General features: G+C 46.6%; 1 protein-coding gene across 1 annotated transcript; it reads right to left on the bottom strand.

Annotated features, from left to right (window-relative positions):
- Positions 1 to 18344: 18344 nt before the first annotated feature.
- LOC127299942 (metacaspase-9) lies at positions 18345 to 19726 on the bottom strand. Its single transcript, XM_051330005.2, has one exon. It carries the CDS (start codon positions 19615 to 19617, stop codon positions 18574 to 18576), a length of 1044 nt encoding a protein of 347 aa, XP_051185965.1. The 5' UTR covers positions 19618 to 19726; the 3' UTR covers positions 18345 to 18573.
- Between the last annotated feature and the right edge of the window lie 608 nt (positions 19727 to 20334).

The raw sequence follows: 20334 nt of genomic DNA, 5'->3' as shown, positions 1-20334 counted from the left end.
AACTAAATACCCAGAAATGTGCGTTTTTCAAAGTTTTCAAAAATTCACAAAAATTATACCGTTGGTCCTATTTTTCCACGAGGCACCTGGGAGCACCAGAGGATGACCTGTGGGGCACCAGAGGGCGCCAGACCACAGGCCGGCGCGGCCAAGGAGGTGGCCGCGCCACCATGTGGTGTGGGTCCCCCTCTGCCCCACTTTGCCATCTCTTCCTCCCAGACTCTTCTCTCTCCCAAAAAAATCAACACCAAGTTCCTCTCACTTGCATTTTTGCTCCAGAGCTCCAGATTTTTCGATCTCTTTGCTCAGCCCAGATTTCTGTCTGAAATTTGGCACATTTGCTTTTCGGTATGTGACTCCTCCACCCATCCAAGTAGAATTTCGTTTGGTTGAGTATATCTTGAATATTTTGCTGCTGTAGGTAACATGTTTAGTGAGCTTGCATGCTTGTTCTAAGTGGTAGAAACTAGTTTTGATGCATGATTAGTACTCTAACAAGTTCCTATGGTAGTTTTCCTCAATTATTTGTCACCAAATCAAATTTCTATATTGGTTGTTGAAATTTCAGAAAATGGAGTGGAATAGATATCACTTGAACCGGCAAGAATTGGAAGTCCAACAAGTTATGATGGTCAATCGTGAAGACGGAGTATACCCCTCTTACTACCCGTGCGCGGATTTCATGAGAAGCGCGGGGATATTTGAAGATGTTCAAACTCTAATTTCTCGTGCAGGGCTGAGTGACTTTGTTGAAGGAGAGCCAAGACAATATGTGAAATTAACTATGTCTTTTGTGCAGGACTTCAAGTTCAATTGGTCACGATCTAACCCCACGGTCCAGTATAAAATTTACAATAAAGCTGTCAACTTGCCATTTAGTGCTTTTTGTGCAGCAATTAGAGTACCGCAATGGGGATCATGTGAGAAGATAAAGGGATCGCCGCAAGAACTCTCGGATCTCTACAAGATGATTTGCGATGGAAGGAGTTTCTCAGGTGAAAGTGGTAAAATCACTAGTATTCAGCTCCCGGCTATCCGCTACTTTGCCTATTTTATTACCAAGTGCGTTCTCGCTAAAAGGATTGGTGGTAAACTTTCTATCCCGGATTTGGCTTTTCTAGCTGCAGCACTGCAAAATAGTAGGTCTTATAATTTGGGGGCATTAATAGCTTATAGACTTGCTACTAACCGCGAGAAAGGTGGAATTTGTGGAGGTCTCATCGCCTCTCGTTTACTAGCTTTTCATAATGTAGAACCTCATCATTTTGATATTCCGTTCCCCATAGAAAAACTTGACATAGCCTCTATGATTAAACATGAATTTGTTTCAGACTCCTCCAACTTGGGTAACCTGTATTATAAGATGATATTTTATAAGAAAGTTTGGAGAATAACTAAGAAAACTGAGAAACTAGTAAGATTGCCTGCGCCTGTTTTGTCTAACCTTGATTCCAGGGGAGATTGGTCGGTCACAGAGGGTGCACTAGATGCACACATAGAGAGAGGAGGTCAACATGCAAGAGACGACACGGAGGTCGAGGAGCACCTCGACTCATCATCCGATGCAGCAAGTTCCTCGCATCAACACGGTGGATATGCGGAGCCTCCACGCTTTTCTTCTGCGCAGGAGATTTACTATGACTACTCCATGGACTACCCACCGGCGAGGAACAACGACCCTCGTTGGGGTTAAACTCCACTTAGGCCAAAAGCCTAAGCTTGGGGGGAGGTATACCGGCATCACTCATTTTTTGCATATTATGGTTGCTGGATACTTGTACATACTTGTTTTGTTCGTTTGAGTGGTTTTCTAATGAGAGGAGGATGATATTTGGGGAAATGCTGCCTGAAAACAGATTCTGGAACGTTACTGTAAAAATCGTCAAAAATAGCCAGTGCGTCATTTTGAGCTGCAAATTTTTGTGCAGGTTCCCCAGGTTGTTATCTAACTTTCATTAGTTGAACACTTTTCGATCTGAGCAACGTAAGATTTTTGTTAAAATCGATTTCTGTACTGCTGTCAGGTTTTGGCAGATTTCTGCCATCTCGCTTTTCTGTGTTTCTTTTAGTTTGCTATTTCTTGTTTTGCTTTGTTTTCCTTCCCAAAACACAAAAAGACCAAAAATATTTCTGTTGTTTCTCTTCACCATTTGTTTGCTTTGGTTTCTTGCATTTGTTTCACTTTATTTGCTATTGCTAGTTTGCTATAAGAAAACCCAAAAAGATTTTGCTTTGTTTGTTTGTTTCCTCTTGTTCTTATTTGCAATTTGAAAACACCAAAAATATTTGCTGTTCTTCTCTGGTTTGTAAAGTTCTTTATGAGTTCAATGGTCTTCGGTGGCTGGAGCGTGGTTTTCATTTCATATTATCCAAGCTGCACAAGTGAAAAGGCAATAATGACGATCTACGACAACCTGATTGTGGTGAGAGGCTGGTATGAACTCTATTTGTTTTCATTTTTGTACATATACTCATCCATGTGAGCATGCTTAGTTGGTTCATGTGAGGTATATTTTATTTGAGAAAGTCTAGTAGTTCATGATCTCTCATGTTTAGCTCCAATTTATTAATATGAGTAGCATGTCATGTATGTTTGTTTGCATTGTTTTATTCATAAGTAAGTATGGCATTGTGGTATCCTCCTCTGAATAATTCATTTATATCGACTTGGCACATGCTCACGCATGCATATGACTGAACAAAAAGTCAATTAAGCCTCGATGATCTATATTGCTTCAGAGTTCTTGTATCACTTTTATGCCTCCGTTAATTTATTTTGCCGCAAGCATGATTATGACAGTTACTGCTCTCTTGATTTGTCGCTCCCTAGTCTTTTGCTAGCCTTCACTTGTACTGAGCGGGAACGCTGCTCGTGCTTCCAAACACATGAAAACCAAGTTATTCCAAAGTGTCCACCATAAATACCTATGCATGGCATTTCAAACCATTCCAAGTAAATTCTCATGCGCTACCTTTAAAACCTTCAAAATGCTTCTCAAATTGTGTTTATGTTTCATAGCTCATGAGGAAGTATGTGGTGTTTAGCTTTCAACCTTGTCATTTACTTTTGACGGACTCTCATATGGACTAGTGGCACATCCGCTTATCCAATAATTTTGCAAAAAGAGCTGGCAATGGGATTCCCAAATTCCCAAATTAATTAACTTAAATAGACACTCCTCCATGGTTTGTGATTGTTGGACGGCACCCGAAGGATTCGGTTAGCCATGGCTTGTGTAAGCAAAGGTTGGGGGGAGTGTCATCATCATAATAAAACTAAAATAAAAGGGCACTCCTTCATGGTATGAGATTGTTGGCAGGCACCCGAGGATTCGGTTAGCCATGGTTTGTGAAAGAAAGGTTGGAAGGAGTGCCAAATAAATATGCAATAATTCATGGGAGCCGCTCTTGAAAGTCCGGTTGGCAAGGTAGTTAGTGTACCCATTACCATTCGTTGACAACAACAAACACCTCTCAAAATAATTTTACTCCTGTCTTTATAAAAATGAAAAGCTCTAGCGCATGTTAATCCCCTCGCTTCCCTCTCGCGAAGGGTCAATCTTTTACTTTTATGTTGTGTCTCCATTATTTCTTTGAGCACTATCTTGAGAGCACAACTGTCATTCTTAGTACAATATGCTTGTCTCAAAATATGATTGATTGTGGTATAACTTTGATGCATTTATCTTTTGACAATCACTACTTCTAGTCTTTCTATGAACTCCAGAGGTGCCCGGGCATTTATGTTTTGCCAACCAAATACAGGCAAGCGAGATACCACTTTATCATGCTCTCTTATGAACATTACAATTCTGCTTATATACATGATTCATGATGCTTCTTATTAATTGTTGGTACCTCTCCATGATTGACATAGCTGTTAGATGATCTTATTTGCATGTATCTCATTATGAACTGCTTAAGTATTAGCTATTGCATGAGAATATATACATCATATGAGCAAATGTGTTCGTGAAAGTTCTTTTATCGTTCAGTTGTTAACTGAATTGCTTGAGGACAAGCAATAAGCTAAGCTTGGGGGGAGTTGATACGTCCAAAATGTATCTACTTTCCCGAACACTTTTGCTATTGTTTTGCCTCTAATTTGTGTATTTTGGATGCAACTAACACGGACTAACGCTGTTTTCAGCAGAACTGCTCTGGTGTCTCGTTTTTGTGCAGAAATCCAACTTTCGGGAAAAACCTCGGAATTTATGCAGAAGGCCCTATTTTCCCAGGAAACTAACGGAGCCAGAAGGGCAATTGAAGTGGAGGCCCGAGGGCCCCACACCATGGGGCGGCGCGGCCCAGGGGGGGCCCGCGCGGCCCTGTGGTGTGGCCCCCTCGGCCGGCCTCCGACGCCCTCCTTCGGACTACTTATTCGCCTCGACCTAAAAACACCAGGAGAGAAGTCGAAGTCACCAGAAACCCTCCAGAACGCCGCCACATCGCGAAACTCCGTCGCGGGAGCCAGAAGTCTCCGTTCTGGCACTCCGCCGGGACGGGGAATTGGAGGAGATCATCACCGCCATCACCGCCAATGCCTCTACATCAACCAGCCATGTTTCCCCCATCCATGTGTGAGTAATTCCCCCGCTGTAGGCCGAAGGGGATGGTAGGGATTGGATGAGATTGGTCATGTAATAGCATAAGATTGTTAGGGCATAGTGCCTAGTGTCCGTTATTGGTACTTTGATGATATTGTTGCAACTTGTTATGCTTAATGCTTGTCACTAGGGCCCGAGTGCCATGATCTCAGATCTGAACATGTTATTGTTTCATGAAGATAATCATTGTTTATGGTCTTACCTATAAGTTGTATACACATGTCGCTGTCCGGAACCGATGGCCCCGAAGTGACAGAAATCGGGACAACCGGAGGGAATGGTAGCGATGTGAGGATCACATGTGTTCACGGAGTGTTAATGCTTTGCTCCGGTACTTTATTAAAAGGAGTACCTTAATATCCAGTAGTTTCCCTTGAGGCCCGGCTGCCACCGGCTGGTAGGACAAAAGATGTTGTGCAAGTTTCTCATTGCGAGCACGCACGACTATATATGGAACACATGCCTATTGATTGCTTTGTACTTGGACACCGTTTTATTATTATCTGCAAATGCCCTGCTATGATTGTTACATGAGTTTCTCTCATCCATGCAATGCCCGTCATCCGTCCCCGTGCCTACAGTATTTTAATCCTGCTGTTTAATATAATCACTACTGCTGTCTTTGTTACTCTGCTGCTGTTATTTCACTACTGCTACTGCTATAAAACTGTTACTACTGATAAACTCTTGCGAGCAAGTCTGTTTCCAGGTGCAGCTGAATTGACAACTCCGCTATTAAGGCTTCCAAGTGTTCTTTGTCTCCCCTTGTGTCGAATCAATAAATTGGGTTTTACTTCCCTCGAAGACTGTTGCGATCCCCTATACTTGTGGGTCATCAGGTACGAGGGAAAGGAGCCCTATTGGGCGAAGGAGGACGAGGCGTATGTAAATGCCGACATTGAGAACCCCTGGCTCAAGTACAAGGACCCGCTTGAAAGAAGATTCATCAGGTCCCGGTACCATAAGAAGAAACTAACCGGGGAACTTGTCACGGACCCGAAGGTCGTAACCGACATAATTTGGTTCACGAACGACCAGAAGGTCCTGGCGTTGGAGAAAAAACTGGTAAGCAATTTACCGGTTTAATTAGATCAAGTATCGTTCATATAATAGTAGCAATATTTCTAAATGGTTCGCGTTTCTTCCGCAGGAAGAAGAAAGACAAAGACTTTCTCAAGGTGACGAAGGCTCCTCGTCCCAGGCGTCGACGGGCAGGGTAGCCTGGGACAAGCCTCTCGTACGGGCGCTAAACATCGTTAATAAGCATTCACCGACGAGAAGGCCGCATAGAGGCCGTGTGGCTGGCGCCGGTACAGGCTACAAGCATGGTCACTATGGCTTGTCGTCTGCGGCCGATAAAAATGCGCGTAATGAGAGGAAGCAGCGGGAGGCGGAGGAAATGAGGGAGTCAATCCTAGCCCAAGTCCAAGCTGGTTTGGTACCGCAACTGGTACCGCAACTCAAAGCTACACTCGTACCTGAAGTCAAAGCTGAAGTCGCCGCTGGAGTCCAAGCAGATTTCAACGCTCTACAAGCGTGGTATGAGGGTGGCAAACAAGGCCCCCCCCCCCCGAAAATGCAAGTGGTTAGCTTCAACGGCAGCAACTCGATGGTGCCGCCGTCCGCCGGCAATGACAATGTTATAATGGAGACTCCTCCGGCCGCCGGCAATGTCGCTGGTGCTAGGGATTCACCGTCGATGCCGGGTAGCAGCCCCTCCGTCACTTGCACGCCCGCCGCCGCATGTGCTGGCCCGTCGACATTAGCCGAGCTCAACGCCCTCACGGTAATTAACTAATGTGTACATCAAGTTAATATATTAGTTTCGTCATCCTTGCCCTCTCTCTAACGCCATACACATGTTCTCGCAGCGCGCTCGACGGCATGCAGCTTCCTGATGAGAGTAAACGACGAACTCAAAGACGTCGCGAGGGGGTCCATCCTTCGGCCCCTGGATAAGAAGTGGCACACACGAGATATGGCGGATGACGTTTACCGGGTTGAAGTGGATCGGGCGTTACCGGGCTATGAGGATTTGTTTCCTCCTAATCAACCGCATGGTGCCGATGACGATAGCCCGTTGAATCTGGCCTCACTGAAGGGTTGGGTACTGCTATGGCCGAAGACCCTAATTCGGATCAACACCTACTCGGGGTCGACGGCAAGCAAAGACAAGCACCTTGCGGCGCCACATGTCAGCGTCCCTCCACGACAGCCAGCGGCGCCCGTGGTCATCGCCCCACCAGAACGGCCGGCTGCGCCGAGGTCAGCGCCCCACCACAACAGCCAGCTGCGCCGCGAGGCCGAGGAATACGAACGTGACAACTTCCAATGGGATATTCCTACGTCTTCACAAGTTGTCCATGAGGATGCGCCGGGCTTGAAATATGTGTGCTCCAAGAAGTCTGTTCGATTCTCAAGAAACTACTGAGGAGGAAAATCCCGAGGAGGTCGCCACCGCCGCCGTCAAAAATATGTTGAGCCCAAACACACTCCGTGCTACGGCCACTACGGCGATGGAGGGTCCATCAAGACAACCCAAGAAGAGGAAGAGGCAAAATAAGAAGGACGCCCAAGACAAGGCGGCGGCCAAATCCAAGGACAAGGTCCCACTCCTTGACAAGTTGCCAAACAATTGGCGACCTCTCGCATCACTTGGGTCAACCGATGCTGCCGGAGCATGTCGTGAAGAAACTCACCCCGGATATGAGGAGCTTGCATGAGACTGTCTTGCATGTGGAGAACCTTCTTCTCAAATCAAAAGATCCTGGTTACCCTCTCTTCGTGGCAAAGGTGCCAACTGGCATGAACTTCGTCGAGAAGTACCCCGCGGACTTGTGCTTCATCCGGTTCAACGACATCTTCAGCATCTATCGCATGCAAGCGCTCCACTTTAGTGTGGTTCGCCTAGTTGCTCTTAGCTTGTCTTCCCAGATTGTTAAGGAGGGGACGCCGACCATCGCGATAATGGACCCCTTCTATATGCGGGAGAGCATCATCTGCAACCCTGGGGATCGCGCGATTGCCACCCGCACAGGTCGAGGATTTCATGCCGGCGAACATTAAGAAGGGCGCCATTCTCATCCCTTACTTCCCGAGTAAGTAATCACTCGCTAGTCCCCCATCACCATTCTATCCTATATCTCCATTTGCATTTCCAAAGGTTAATCCGTGTGTTTTCCGCAGAGACAAGTTCTGCACCCTCATCGTCGTGCACCCGCAACACTCGCATGCGCCTATCTCGACTCGGGTAGGGACCGCAAGAAAGACTACTCCCACATCAGGGCCCTTCTCAATGATGCTCTCACCGGCTTCGCCAACAAGGCAGGCCCCCTCAAAGTAGAGAGGAAATCCCGAGGAGGCTTGGTCTTAACCCACACAACCAACTTCCCCTGCCTCAGGCAGTCGACGCCCGACAATGGGATGGACGCGTGGTACGCCATCCTTCAGATGCAGGAGTACATAAAGTACACAGATGACATGTTGCTGCCAGAGAATCTCAGAAACAGGTTTGCAAACATGGCGGATGTCCCTGATAGAGAGATTAGAAAGAACTGGGGTCGCATCCAGCAGTTCATTTGCACGATAATCCTGCAGGATGTCAACAATAGGTCTGGCGAGTTCTTCTACGGCTATGGTCTACCACCTAATGACGAGATAGACCTCCGCTTGGAGATGTCGCGTGATGAGAGGCCGTTCAACTCGCTTGAGGGCTGCCGTCCATTCCCCCCTAGGCGTATAACCTGATCCTACGACGGGAACACTTGCTAAAGCTTGAACGATATGTCCTTGAACTTCCGTACTGCAATAATTGCTATATATTCCCATAGAATCGACTAGTTGCTTTTATTTAGTTGTATGAATGTGCATGTGAACATGTGTCTGTAGTTTCATTTACTTTGCTATATATTTCAAGATTATGGCGTACATAGCTTAATAATTATTTGCATTTACTCGACCACTACTTGCCTCGTATTTGGAGTTCGCCGATGATTAGAATGTTCGGTCAATCGTACACTCGGGGGTGGAGCCAGTGAGCCTTGGTGCGACGGCCACAAGTATCAATCTATTGTGCATCCTACCTAGCCTCACTGACTCCATCCCTGGATGTTAATATTTGTTTCGACCGACAAAGTATGAGGCACGCTATTTAATTCGTACTACTTGTCTTCTATTTGAGTTCGCACTTCTTAATTGCATTGGCCGATGATTAAAATGTTCGGTTACTTGTACACTCCGGGGTGGGGCCAGTGAGGCTTGGTGTGATGGCCACAAATATCAATCTATTGTGCATCCTACCTAGCCTCACTGACCCCATCCCTGTATGTTATTATTTATTTCGACCAACAAAGTATGAGGCACATGCTATTTAGTTCATACTACTTGTCTCTTATTTGAGTTGGCACTTGTTCATTGCATTGGTACTAACGTTTTACTTGTCTTGTGAATGGAGATGCCGACGACATATGTCGTGTACAAGGGGAGGGTTCCTGGAGTCTACGACGATCGGGAGGATCATCGGAGACAGTGCACCGTTTCAGCGGCAACAGCTACAAGGGATACCCCACTAGGGTGGAGGCGGAAGGAAGATACGCCCGTTATCTAGCGGGAGAGATGAGGGACATGAGGAGGAACCGGATGAAGACCATGGCCTTCGTGATGATGGTCATCATGACCATGTTTGTCATGTTCTATGTGATTCTAGTTTAGGTTAGGACCTACATTGTGAGGTGTATGACGATACTTGTGACGACTATGTACCAAGACTTCTAACTTTGTGAAACTTCGTCGTTCGGTGTTGCATATGCACATGTGTTGTATGAATCAACATTCCGAAACGAAACTTGCGTATTTGTGTACTGATACCGAAATGAAACTTGGCTCTCTATGTGCTTCTCATATTGCATGTAATACTGTATAAATGAACTGCGTTGTAAATATATACTGCTGTCAAATATGTATTGTAATATGCTGGAAAAAAGCTGGAAAAAAAGAATTTTCGAATTAGTTGCCGGCGCACCTAAATGACATACTGCCGGCGCACGTGGCATGCGCCAGTGCTGGAAGCACTACTGCCGGCGCACCTGATTGTGCGCCGGTGAAAATGGTTCTTTGCCAGCGAAGCTTCGAAGGTGCGCCGGCAGTAACCATCTATCGCCGGCGCACTGCCTGGTGCGCCGGCAGTGACAATTTATCACCGGCGCGTTCGCACCGGCGGGCTCGTGGTGCGCCGGCAATGGGCATTTTTGGTTCGCCGGCGGTAGCCCTTTTCCTTGTAGTGCCACTTTATCATACTCTCTTATGAACATTGCAATCCTGCTTATATACATGATTCATGATACTTATTATTAATTGTTGGTACCTCTCCATGATTGACATAGCTGTTAGATGATCTTATTTGCATGTATCTCATTATGAACTGCCTAAGTGTTAGCCATATTATGAGAATATATACATCATATGAACAAATGTGTTCGTGAAAGTTCTTTTATCGCTTAGTTGTTAACTGAATTGCTTGAGGACAAGCAATAAGCTAAGCTTGGGGGGAGTTGATACGTCCAAAACGTATCTACTTTCCCGAACACTTTTGCTATTGTTTTGCCTCTAATTTGTGTATTTTGGATGCAACTAACGCGGACTAACGCTGTTTTTAGCAGAACTGTTCTGGTGTCTCGTTTTTGTGCAGAAATCCAACTTTCAGGAAAATCCTCGGAATTTATGCGAAAGGTCTTATTTTTCCAGAAGACTCACGGAGCCAGAAGGGCAAGCCTGGGGGAGGCCCAGGGCCCCCAGACAGTAGGCCGGCGTGGCCCAGGAGGGGGGCGCGCCGCCCTGTCGTCTGGCCCCCTCGGCTGGCCTCCGACGCCCTCCTCTGGACTATTTAAGGTGTTTCGATCTAAAAATCGCGACCACGAAGTCGAAGTCACCAAAAACCCTCCAGAACGCCGCCACATCGCGAAACTCCGTCTCGGGAGCCAGAAGTCTCCGTTCTGGCACTCCGCCGGGACGGGGAATTGGAGGAGATCATCGCCATCATCACCACCGACGCCTCTCCATCGACCAGCCATGTTTCCCCCATCCATGTGTGAGTAATTCCCCCGCTGTAGGCCGAAGGGTATGGTAGGGATTGGATGAGATTGGTCATGTAATAGCATAAGATTGTTAGGGCATAGTGCCTAGTGTCCGTAATTGGTACTTTGATGATATTGTTGCAACTTGTTATGCTTAATGCTTGTCACTAGGGCCCGAGTGCCATGATCTCAGATCTGAACATGTTATTATTTCATCATGATATTCATTGTTTATGGTCTTACCTGCAAGTTGTATACACATGTCGCTGTCCGGAACCAATGGCCCCTAAGTGACAAGAATCGGGACAACCGAAGGGGATGGTAGTGATGTGAGGATCACATGTGTTCACGGAGTGTTAATGCTTTGCTCCGGTACTCTATTAAAAGGAGTACCTTAATATCCAGTAGATTCCCTTGAGGCCCGGCTGCCACCGGCTGGTAGGACAAAAGATGCTGTGCAAGTTTCTCATTGTGAGCACGTACGACTATATATGGAACACATGCCTATTGATTGCTTTGTACTTGGACACCGTTTTATTATTATCTGCAAATGCCCTGCTATGATTGTTACATGAGTTTCTCTCATCCATGCAACGCCCGTTATCCGTCCCCGTGCCTACAGTATTTTAATCCTGCTGTTTACTATAATCACTACTGCTGTCTCTGCTACTCTGCTGCTACTATTTCACTACTGCTACTGCTATAAAACTGTTACTGCTGATAAACTCTTGCGAGCAAGTCTGTTTCCAGGTGCAGCTGAATTGACAACTCCGCTGTTAAGGCTTTCAAGTATTCTTTGTCTCCCCTTGTGTCGAATCAATAAATTGGGATTTACTTCCCGCGAAGACTGCTGCGATCCCCTATACTTGTGGGTTATCAACGGTTAACAGTCAAACTCATATAGGTGTGCTCTTCAAAAGATGTTCTGCCGGACAACATCTCTGCTTAAGATAAGCCACTTAGAACACATTAAGATAAATATCAACCTGCCATGCAGAATAGGAAAGTATTGCATCTTCACGGAGTGGTGTTTATTAAAATATGGATACTTTCCTCTCAGTCAACCAACAGCTTGTCTCCCAATTCTAATTCACGGGATCTCCGATCACATAGAGTGGTTTACCACTGTGGAAAACACATATTGTGGGTCTCATACCCATCTCCTTTGATGCATTATATATCACATTGCGTGATAGACCCTTTGTGAAGGGGTCTGCCAAATTTCTAGATGTATGGATATAATCCAGTGCAATAACTCCGGAGTTTCTCATTTTTCTGACAGATTTTAATCTCCTCTTCACATGCCTTGATGACTTCATATTATCCTTAGAACTGTTAACCTTGATGATCACAGTTTGATTGTCACAGTTCATTGGGATAGCGGGTATTGGTTTCTCAACCACGGGTAAGTTCATCAAGAGTTCACGAAGCCACTCTGCTTCAACAGTGGCTGTTTCTGGTGCTGTGAGTTCTGCTTCCATTGTTGACCTCGTTAAGATGGTCTGCTTGCAAGACTTCCAAGAAACAACGCCACCACCAAGTGTAAATACATATCCACTAGTGGCCTTAATCTCATCAGCATCAGAAATCCAGTTTGGATCACTATAACCCTCTAGTACCCTCGGATACCCAGTATAGTGAATGCCATAACTCGCAGTGCCTTTTAGATAGTGCATCACTCTTTCAAGAGCATGCCAGTGATCATCACCAGGATTTGAGACAAATCGGCTAAGTTTGCTCACAGCAAAGGCGATGTCAGGCCTCGTAGCGCTAGCCAGATACATCAGCGAGCCAATAATCTGAGAATATCTCAGTTGATCTCTAGCAGTCGTTTTATTCTTTCTAAGCAGCACACTAGGATCATAAGGCGTTGGACAAGACTTGCAATCGCTATACCCAAAACGACTCAAGATCTTTTCCACATAGTGAGATTGAAGCAGTGTAATCCCACCATTGTCATGCTTCAACAGCTTGATGTTTAAGATTACATCAGCTACCCCAAGATCCTTCATCTCAAAACAGCGAGATAAGAAATCCTTGGTCTTCTTGATGATATTCAGGTTGGTTCCGAAAATCAATATGTCATCGACGTATAAGCAAAGAATGACTCATTCGCCCCCACCATGGCGATAGTACACACATTTATCAGCTTCATTTACAACAAATCCTTCAGCAGTTAAAGTTCTTTCGAACTTCTCATGCCACTGCTTAGGTGCTTGCTTGAGACCATATAAAGACTTCAATAGTTTGCACACCTTTCCTTCTTGACCATTTACTAGCAATCCATCTGGCTGGTCCATGTAAATTTCCTCATCCAACTCTCCATTTAGGAAAGTTGTCTTAACATCCATTTGATGAATGAGAAGACCGTATGAGGGAGCCAGTGATAGTAGTACTCTAATGGTAGTCAATCTAGCTACAGGTGAGTACGTATCAAAGAAGTCTTCACCTTCCTTTTGGGTATAACCCTTGGCCACAAGCCGTGCCTTGTACTTTTCAATTGTACCATCAGGCCTAAGCTTCTTCTTAAACACCCATTTACATCCTACGGGTTTGCACCCATAAGGACGATCAGTAATCTCCCAAGTTCCATTAGCCAAAATGGAATCCATCTCACTTCGGACAACTTCCTTCCAGTAGTCAGCATCTGGAAATGCATAGGCTTCTGAAATAGAAGTGGGAGTGTCATCCACGAGATACACAATGAAATCATTACCAAAGGACTTCGCAGTCCTTTGTCTCTTACTCCTTTTAGGAGCTTCATTGTTATCCTCCTCCAGATTCTCAAGGTGTTCTATCGGAATGGTGGATTCAGGTTGTAGCGAATTTCTGGATAGATGTACTAGGCATCCCCTGATTCGATGAGCTAGGCATATCCTTCATGGGAAATATATCCTCAAATAAAGTCGCATCATTCGACTCCATGAGTGTACCAACATGCATGTCGGATACCTCAGACTTTACTATCAAGAATCTATAGCCAATGCTATGAAAAGCATAGCCCAGAAAAACACAATCAACAGTTTTTGGTCCAAGCTTGCGCTTCTTGGGAATTGGCACATTGACTTTGGCCAAACATCCCCAAGTCCGTAGGTAAGAGAGTTTCAATCTTTTCTTCTCCCATTCCTCGAATGGGATAATTTCTTTGTTCTTTGTGGGAACTCGGTTTAGGACATGACATGCGGTCAACAGTGCCTCCCCCACCATTCCTTAGAGAGACCCGATGTGTCTAACATGGCGTTAACCAGATCTGTTAGAGTTCGGTTCTTTCTTTCGGCTACTCCATTTGACTGGGGTGAGTAGGGAGGCGTCCTCTCATGAATTATACCATGTTCCGCACAAAAGGAATCAAACTCATTGGAAAAATACTCTCCACCTCGATCAGACCTTAGCCTCTTAATCTTTCGATCAAGTTGGTTTTCTGCTTCAGCTTTATAAATTTTGAAGAAGCTCAAAGCCTCATCTTTTGTCTTTAGAAGATACACATGACAGTATCTCGTAGAGTCATCGATCAATGTCATGAAGTATTTCTTTCCACCTTTTGTCAATACACCATTCATCTCACAAAGATCAGAGTGTATGAGCTCTAGTGGTGCCAAATTTCTCACCTCTGCAGTCGTATGCGACTTGCGAGGTTGTTTTGCTTGCACGCATGCTAGGCATTTCGATCCTTTGGCATAAGTGAATTTTGGTATTAAATCTAATTTTGATAATCGCGTCATGCAACCAAAATTAACATGACAAAGACGTGAATGCCAGACATTTGATATAAGATCAGACGAAACATGATTCACAACTTTATTACACACATCTGATAAAGGACAAAGTGAATAAACCTCCGCACTCATATCCTTTACCAATAAAAGTACCAAACTCAGAAAGTACAAACTTATTGGACTCGAAAACAATCTTGTAGCCATCACGACATAGAAGGGATCCGCTAACAAGATTCTTATTTATTGAGGGAACATGATGCACGTTCTTCAGTCGCACGGTCTTTCCCGAAGTGAACTTCAGATCGACCGTACCAACACCATGAACAGAAGCATGCGAGCCGTTCCCCATCAGCACGGACTGAGTCCCTCTGATCCAACATCCTTCATATCAACATCGCCCATGACAACATTGGCGGTCTTGCTGCCCTTCCCATGCTGGCGCCTGTCATAACGGTTGGGGCAGCTAGGAGCCCAATGCTCAGGATCACCGCACACATGACATGAACCTTTCTTCTTATCAGTCTTCTTCTTGAAAGTAGTGGACTGTGAGGGCTTGTTCTTCCAGTCGAACTTGCTCTTGCCATCAAACTTGCCCTTGTTCTTGAACTTGTGGGACTGGAAGTTCTTTTTCTGTACCAAGTTGGCACTTGAACCACCCTCAGCACCACGAGCAAGTGTGTCTTTTGCCCTCGCCTTTTCTTCCACATCAAGAGTCCCAATGAGATCCGAAGCAGTGAACTCTAGTCTCTTGTGTTTTAGGGAAGTAGCAAAAATCCTCCATGAAGGAGGCAGCTTGGCAATAATGCTTCCGGCAACAAACTTGTCCGGTAACACACAGGAGAAGTACTCAAGCTCCTTGGCCAGTGCCTGTATCTCATGAGCCTGCTCAACAACTGAGCGATCACCAGTCATCTTGAAGTCACAAAATTGCTCCATAATGTACAGTTCACTGCCTGCATCCGAGACCCCAAACTTGGCCTCGAGAGCAGCCCACATGTCCTTGCCATTAGTAAAGGACATATAGGGTTCAATAATGTTCTCTCCAAGTACAGATAACAGAGCAGCCCTGAACAGCCTGTCAGTTTTCTGAAAAACTTGCTCCTGAGCAGGAGTAAGCTCTCCCTCAGGCTTACCAAGAGTGGCGTCATAGCAGTTCATGTTTTCAAACCAGAGAACTGCTCTCGCGCGCCATCTCTTGTAGTGAGTACCCTCAAAAAGGGACGGCTTCACAGATGCGACAAAGCCACTTGGGGTAAATTCCCTATAATAAGGTTTTTGGATTGTTGAGAAAATTAGCAATTTACCAAGTAATTTAGACAAAATAGACCGCAAGAAAAAACATGACTAGATTAATGGAAAATAAACAATGTATGTAGGAGAAGAAAGATAATGGAAACACATTCGGAGAGATTGATCCATATATTATAGGTGCGACACAAATAGAGAACATGGTGGTGATCTGAACAAGATGAAAGAAAACACCATACAGCTGTGCGCCCGCGTTGGCATTGACGTTGTCGTTTTCAGCCATGTCGTCGAGGTAGAGACTGCTGATGTCGGGGAAGAAGTCCTCGTCGGGGAAGTGGTCGTCGAAGTCCGTGATGAAGTCAGTAGTCGCGCTGATAGCGCTCCCCAAAAACCTTATCGCCCTTCTCCCGTACAGGACTCGAAGAAGCGGGGTTTCGGAGGCCTACTGTCCCGGATCGTGGTGCACGCCGCAAGACGGGATGGAGAAGAACCTGTAGCAGCGCAGTGCTATGGAAAACGTTTTCAAGAACCTGTACGTGAGGTGAGGAGCGACCTCCCTTTTATAGGCACGGGCAGGCAGGCGAACAGACAGCGACGGGAGATGAAACGAACAGTCAGTGGGAGGCGAACCGAGGAGACATCAGCCGGAGCCGAACGCCTAATAAAAACCCACTAGCAAAAATTCGTTTCAGCTTTGTGCAACCGTTCAGATTATTTCCCATTCACGCGCGGCAAAAAGATAGAGAAGCTCTCGGCTCGAGGCATTCCCGCAACCCGTGTCGTGTCGTGTCGTGACGAGCGAGCGAGGAGGAGGAGGAGTGCGCGAGGATTCCCTCTTGTTCTCACTCACATACAAGTGCTAGAACAGCTCTCCTTATAAACCACTCCAGCTCTCTCTCAACTAGCAATGTGGGACTAAACATTTGTCCCACCTCTTGCCATGCATGAATGGGCTACATGGGCCTCTAGGATTTTCATGTATTATTGGAATGGAAAAATTGGACTAGGCTATTTTGGGCCAAAATTCCAACAGTTTGTGTGCACCTGTTCTAGAGTATACTTAAGCAATGAACGAGCTGAAATCCCACACCTTCATATGTAGAAGAGAGAACAGAGTTAAGTAGTATATAGGACATGGAAGCGGCCAGTGTGATGCACTCTATTCCTGGACAAGTCTCAGGAGGAATATAATGGATATAATATATGTTCTATTGCTGGACAAATAGGACCCCGTCCATGTACATGCCAAGTTTTTCATGAGGAGCATAATAAAATTTAGCTTGATGTACAGTAAAAAGATATCTATTAAAAGGGAAGGGATTTGATGTAAAAGAAATACATCTTGTAGCTTTTGATAAAAAAAATATGGACAAATAAAAAAAGTACCTGAACATATACCTGAGCATTTCTCGGGCCGGGCCGGTCAAAGCCCGACGTGGAAAATCTAGGCGCAGGCCCAGCCCAACCATCGGGCCAAAAAATAGGCCCATGCCCGGCCCATCACACTGAAAGCTTCTCGGGCCTCGGGCTGAGCCGCTTCACTAAATCGCACAAAATGAAGGCCCAAGCCTGGCCCATCCTGACCATCGGGAAAAAAATAGACCCAGGCCTGGCCCATCCTGACCATCAGGCCAAAAAAATAGGCCCATGCCCGGCCCGGAGGCATGGTCGGGTCGGGCTTGGCCTGGGAATTTTGGGCCACATCTCAAAAAAGAGTATTGCAGTTAGAATGTTAGCACACTTGTATAATAGGAATTTAAAAATGTTCAAATGTTTCAATTAATAAACATAAAAGGAATAAGAATGAAATATAAACATAAAAAATAAAAACCATGAGAAACCACTTAAAAGGAATAGTACGAAAAAACCAGCAGAAAAAGGGAAAACCAGAGACCGTTGTAGTAGAGATAATAGGAAAAGCATCTAGATGGGACGGCCCAACCCCACGTGCGTGTGGGTTGTACGGATTCCGCATGCGATGGGCGATATATATGATTTGTCATCGAAAATGGCTTCCACTTTTAACCGAAAACAAACAGTGTACGTGCATGCATATATATAAGTAAACAATGCAACTCCAAATAGAATCATGGGCAAACCACAACAAAAATCCTATCTTTTGTTTCACAAAAATCACCGCCAAATTACTCACTATAAACCCAAACCATACCGGCGCAAATAGAGAGCAAACTACGTCGACGAGAGGAGGAGGGCTTCCACGATGTTACCATCGTCTTCATCGAGTCTTCGCATCATCACGATGGTCATCCCGGCCGATGAACCACCGTCACCATTGACATCGCCAGACAATGTGGAACGTTAGGGGATGCGAAGAGGACAAGGTGGACTGGCGGGTCCCACTAGGCCAACCCACAGTTTTGTTCGCTCGCGTCCCTCGCAAAACTAGCAATCCTAGTCACCCCTTAGCCACGTCACCATGTTTGGCAGCCGTGTGACGATTCAATTTAGACCAGGATTTTTTAATTTAGAATGCAAATGAGAGGGACTTGAAGAGAAGGGTTCAAATCGCCGAACTATTCAGGGTTTAAAATTGAGTTCTTTTGCTTTCTTTTGTCCACCATGAAATGGGGGCACCTTTTTTTCTCCCGAAAAACAAACCGGGTGCCTTCAGTTCTATGGACGTGTACACTTCCGGTCGTGCATAACTTTGTGTGGCAATTGGTCGAGTTGGAACTTAGGAATAACAAATAACAAATCCTTATATATGTTGTACCGTATATTGTTTTTCTGTAGTACCATATGTCCGTATCTGTGCACAGGTACATTGACGCCGCACACACAACAACTGACACACACCCAACAATACTCTACTCGATGAATCCGGCGCGCGCGGGAACTTAAAAGTGAACTCCATGTACAGTACATTGTTTACCATAGAACGCACGTGAGCTGAAGCGGGGCGGAATCAAATCAGGGCGCCGACGGTGACATGGCCGGACTTGCCGCTCGCACCGCCGTGACGTCCTGCGAAAGGAACGGCGCCTCGGCGTTGGCGTCGCTGCAGTATAGGCACGGGTGCTGCTCGAAGCCGTTCTCGTCCAGCACGGCCCTGGCCCTCGCCACGAGCTCCCGGTTGCTCAGCGGCGCCGGGTGCGCCGCCAGCACGCTCTGCACCGCGCTGCTGAACGCCCCACACGCCTTGCCTCCGCCCTCCTCCTCGTCCTCCGCCGCGACGTCCGCGGAGGTCTCGTCCGTCTGGCACCCGCTCAGCAGGATGCCCTCGTCCGGGCGTGGCGCCGGCGCTGGCTCGGCGGCTGGCAGGGTGCCTCCGTGGCCTCCGTGGAACTTGGCGCTGGCGTCGGCGCCGAAGAGCGCGAGGAGGTGGTCGGCGGCGTGGTGGGACGACGGCATGCCCGAGACGCTGGAGAGGTGGTCGAGGAGCGCGCCGTACGGAAGGAACCGGGCGGTCCGCGCGGGCGCGGCCAGAGGCGACGCGTCGGCGGAGTCGGGGAGGTCGACGGAGGGTCCGATCTGCTCCTTCTCCTGGTCGATGAGGCCGCCGCTGTGGCACGAGTCCGACACCATGGTGAAGCTCGCGCCCGGCGGCACCCGGTCCACCAGCTGCCGGAAGTCCACGTCCGTGACGAGGTTGAAGTCGCACGGCACGATCGCCTCCTCCTCCTTGTCATCCCCACCGTGGCCGTGGCCGTGGCGCGGCGGGACGAGCGTGCCGTGGCCGCTGTAGTGGAAGAAGAGCACGTCGCCGGGCGCCGCGCGGGCGATCATGTCCGCGAGCGCGCGCTTGATGTTGGCCCCCGTGGGGAGCACCTTGGCGCCGCGTCCGTCGGTGAGCACGGCGACGTCGGCCGGCGCGAAGCCGAAGCGGGCGACCAGGGTGTCCCGCGCGGTCTCGACGTCGTTGATGCAGCCGCGGAGCTCGTTGCGCGTGCCGGCGTAGTTGCAGCCCACCAGCGTGGCCAGCATCTTCTTCTTGCTCGCCAGCTTCCCCTCCATGTCTGTTCGTGCTTCCACTCTTTCCCTACTCACCGAATCAATGCTTCGCGTCCGGAATGGAAATGGATCGATGGAGAGATCAGTAGCTAGCCTTCCTTGCACGTAGTATAACAATGTCGCAGTCCACCTTTTATATAGATGGATGCAGGCTCGCGATTATCTGTTGCTTGATCGAGGATGCAATGCACGAAACTTGTGTTTGGGTTAAGCAAACTGTTTTCATTATTTCTTATGCTTTCTTATCATACCAACTAGATAAACGCCCCACTGTGCTATGTCTCTGAAACGATGCTTCTGCCAAACTGCTACCGTAATGCCAAACGGAGCCGGAACCCAGTAAAGCTGATTGCATTAAGTAGCCTGATAATTTGGGGACAACGTGTTTCTGAACCCGAGCTCATATGCTTCTGGTTAAATAAAAAATCGAAAAAATAGCAAATAAATTGAAAAAACAGAATTTTTGTGTACAATGGATATGAACAAGTGTTCTAACAGCACACAAAAAATCTCGAAGAAAAGACTTATATAGTGATCTATGCAAAAAAAGATGAATCGGAGTGATGTAGTAAACACTCTTGCACAACACTCCGATATGTATTTTTTGCAGACTACACTACATATATCTTTGCTTGGAGATTTTTGGTGCAGTTAGAACACTTGTTCATGTTCATTGTAAAAAAAATCAGCTGTTTTTTTAATTTGTTTGCTATTTTTTAA

Source organism: Lolium perenne, chromosome 5 (assembly GCF_019359855.2).
Source record: "Lolium perenne isolate Kyuss_39 chromosome 5, Kyuss_2.0, whole genome shotgun sequence".
In the NCBI taxonomy this organism is placed as follows: Eukaryota; Viridiplantae; Streptophyta; class Magnoliopsida; order Poales; family Poaceae; genus Lolium; species Lolium perenne.
This window is presented reverse-complemented; position numbering and strand designations above follow the sequence as displayed.

What these genes read in the sequence shown, in the direction of transcription:
- LOC127299942 (XM_051330005.2), bottom strand. Translation starts at nt 19,617, where the DNA reads ATGGAGGGGAAGCTGGCGAGCAAGAAGAAGATGCTGGCCACGCTGGTG.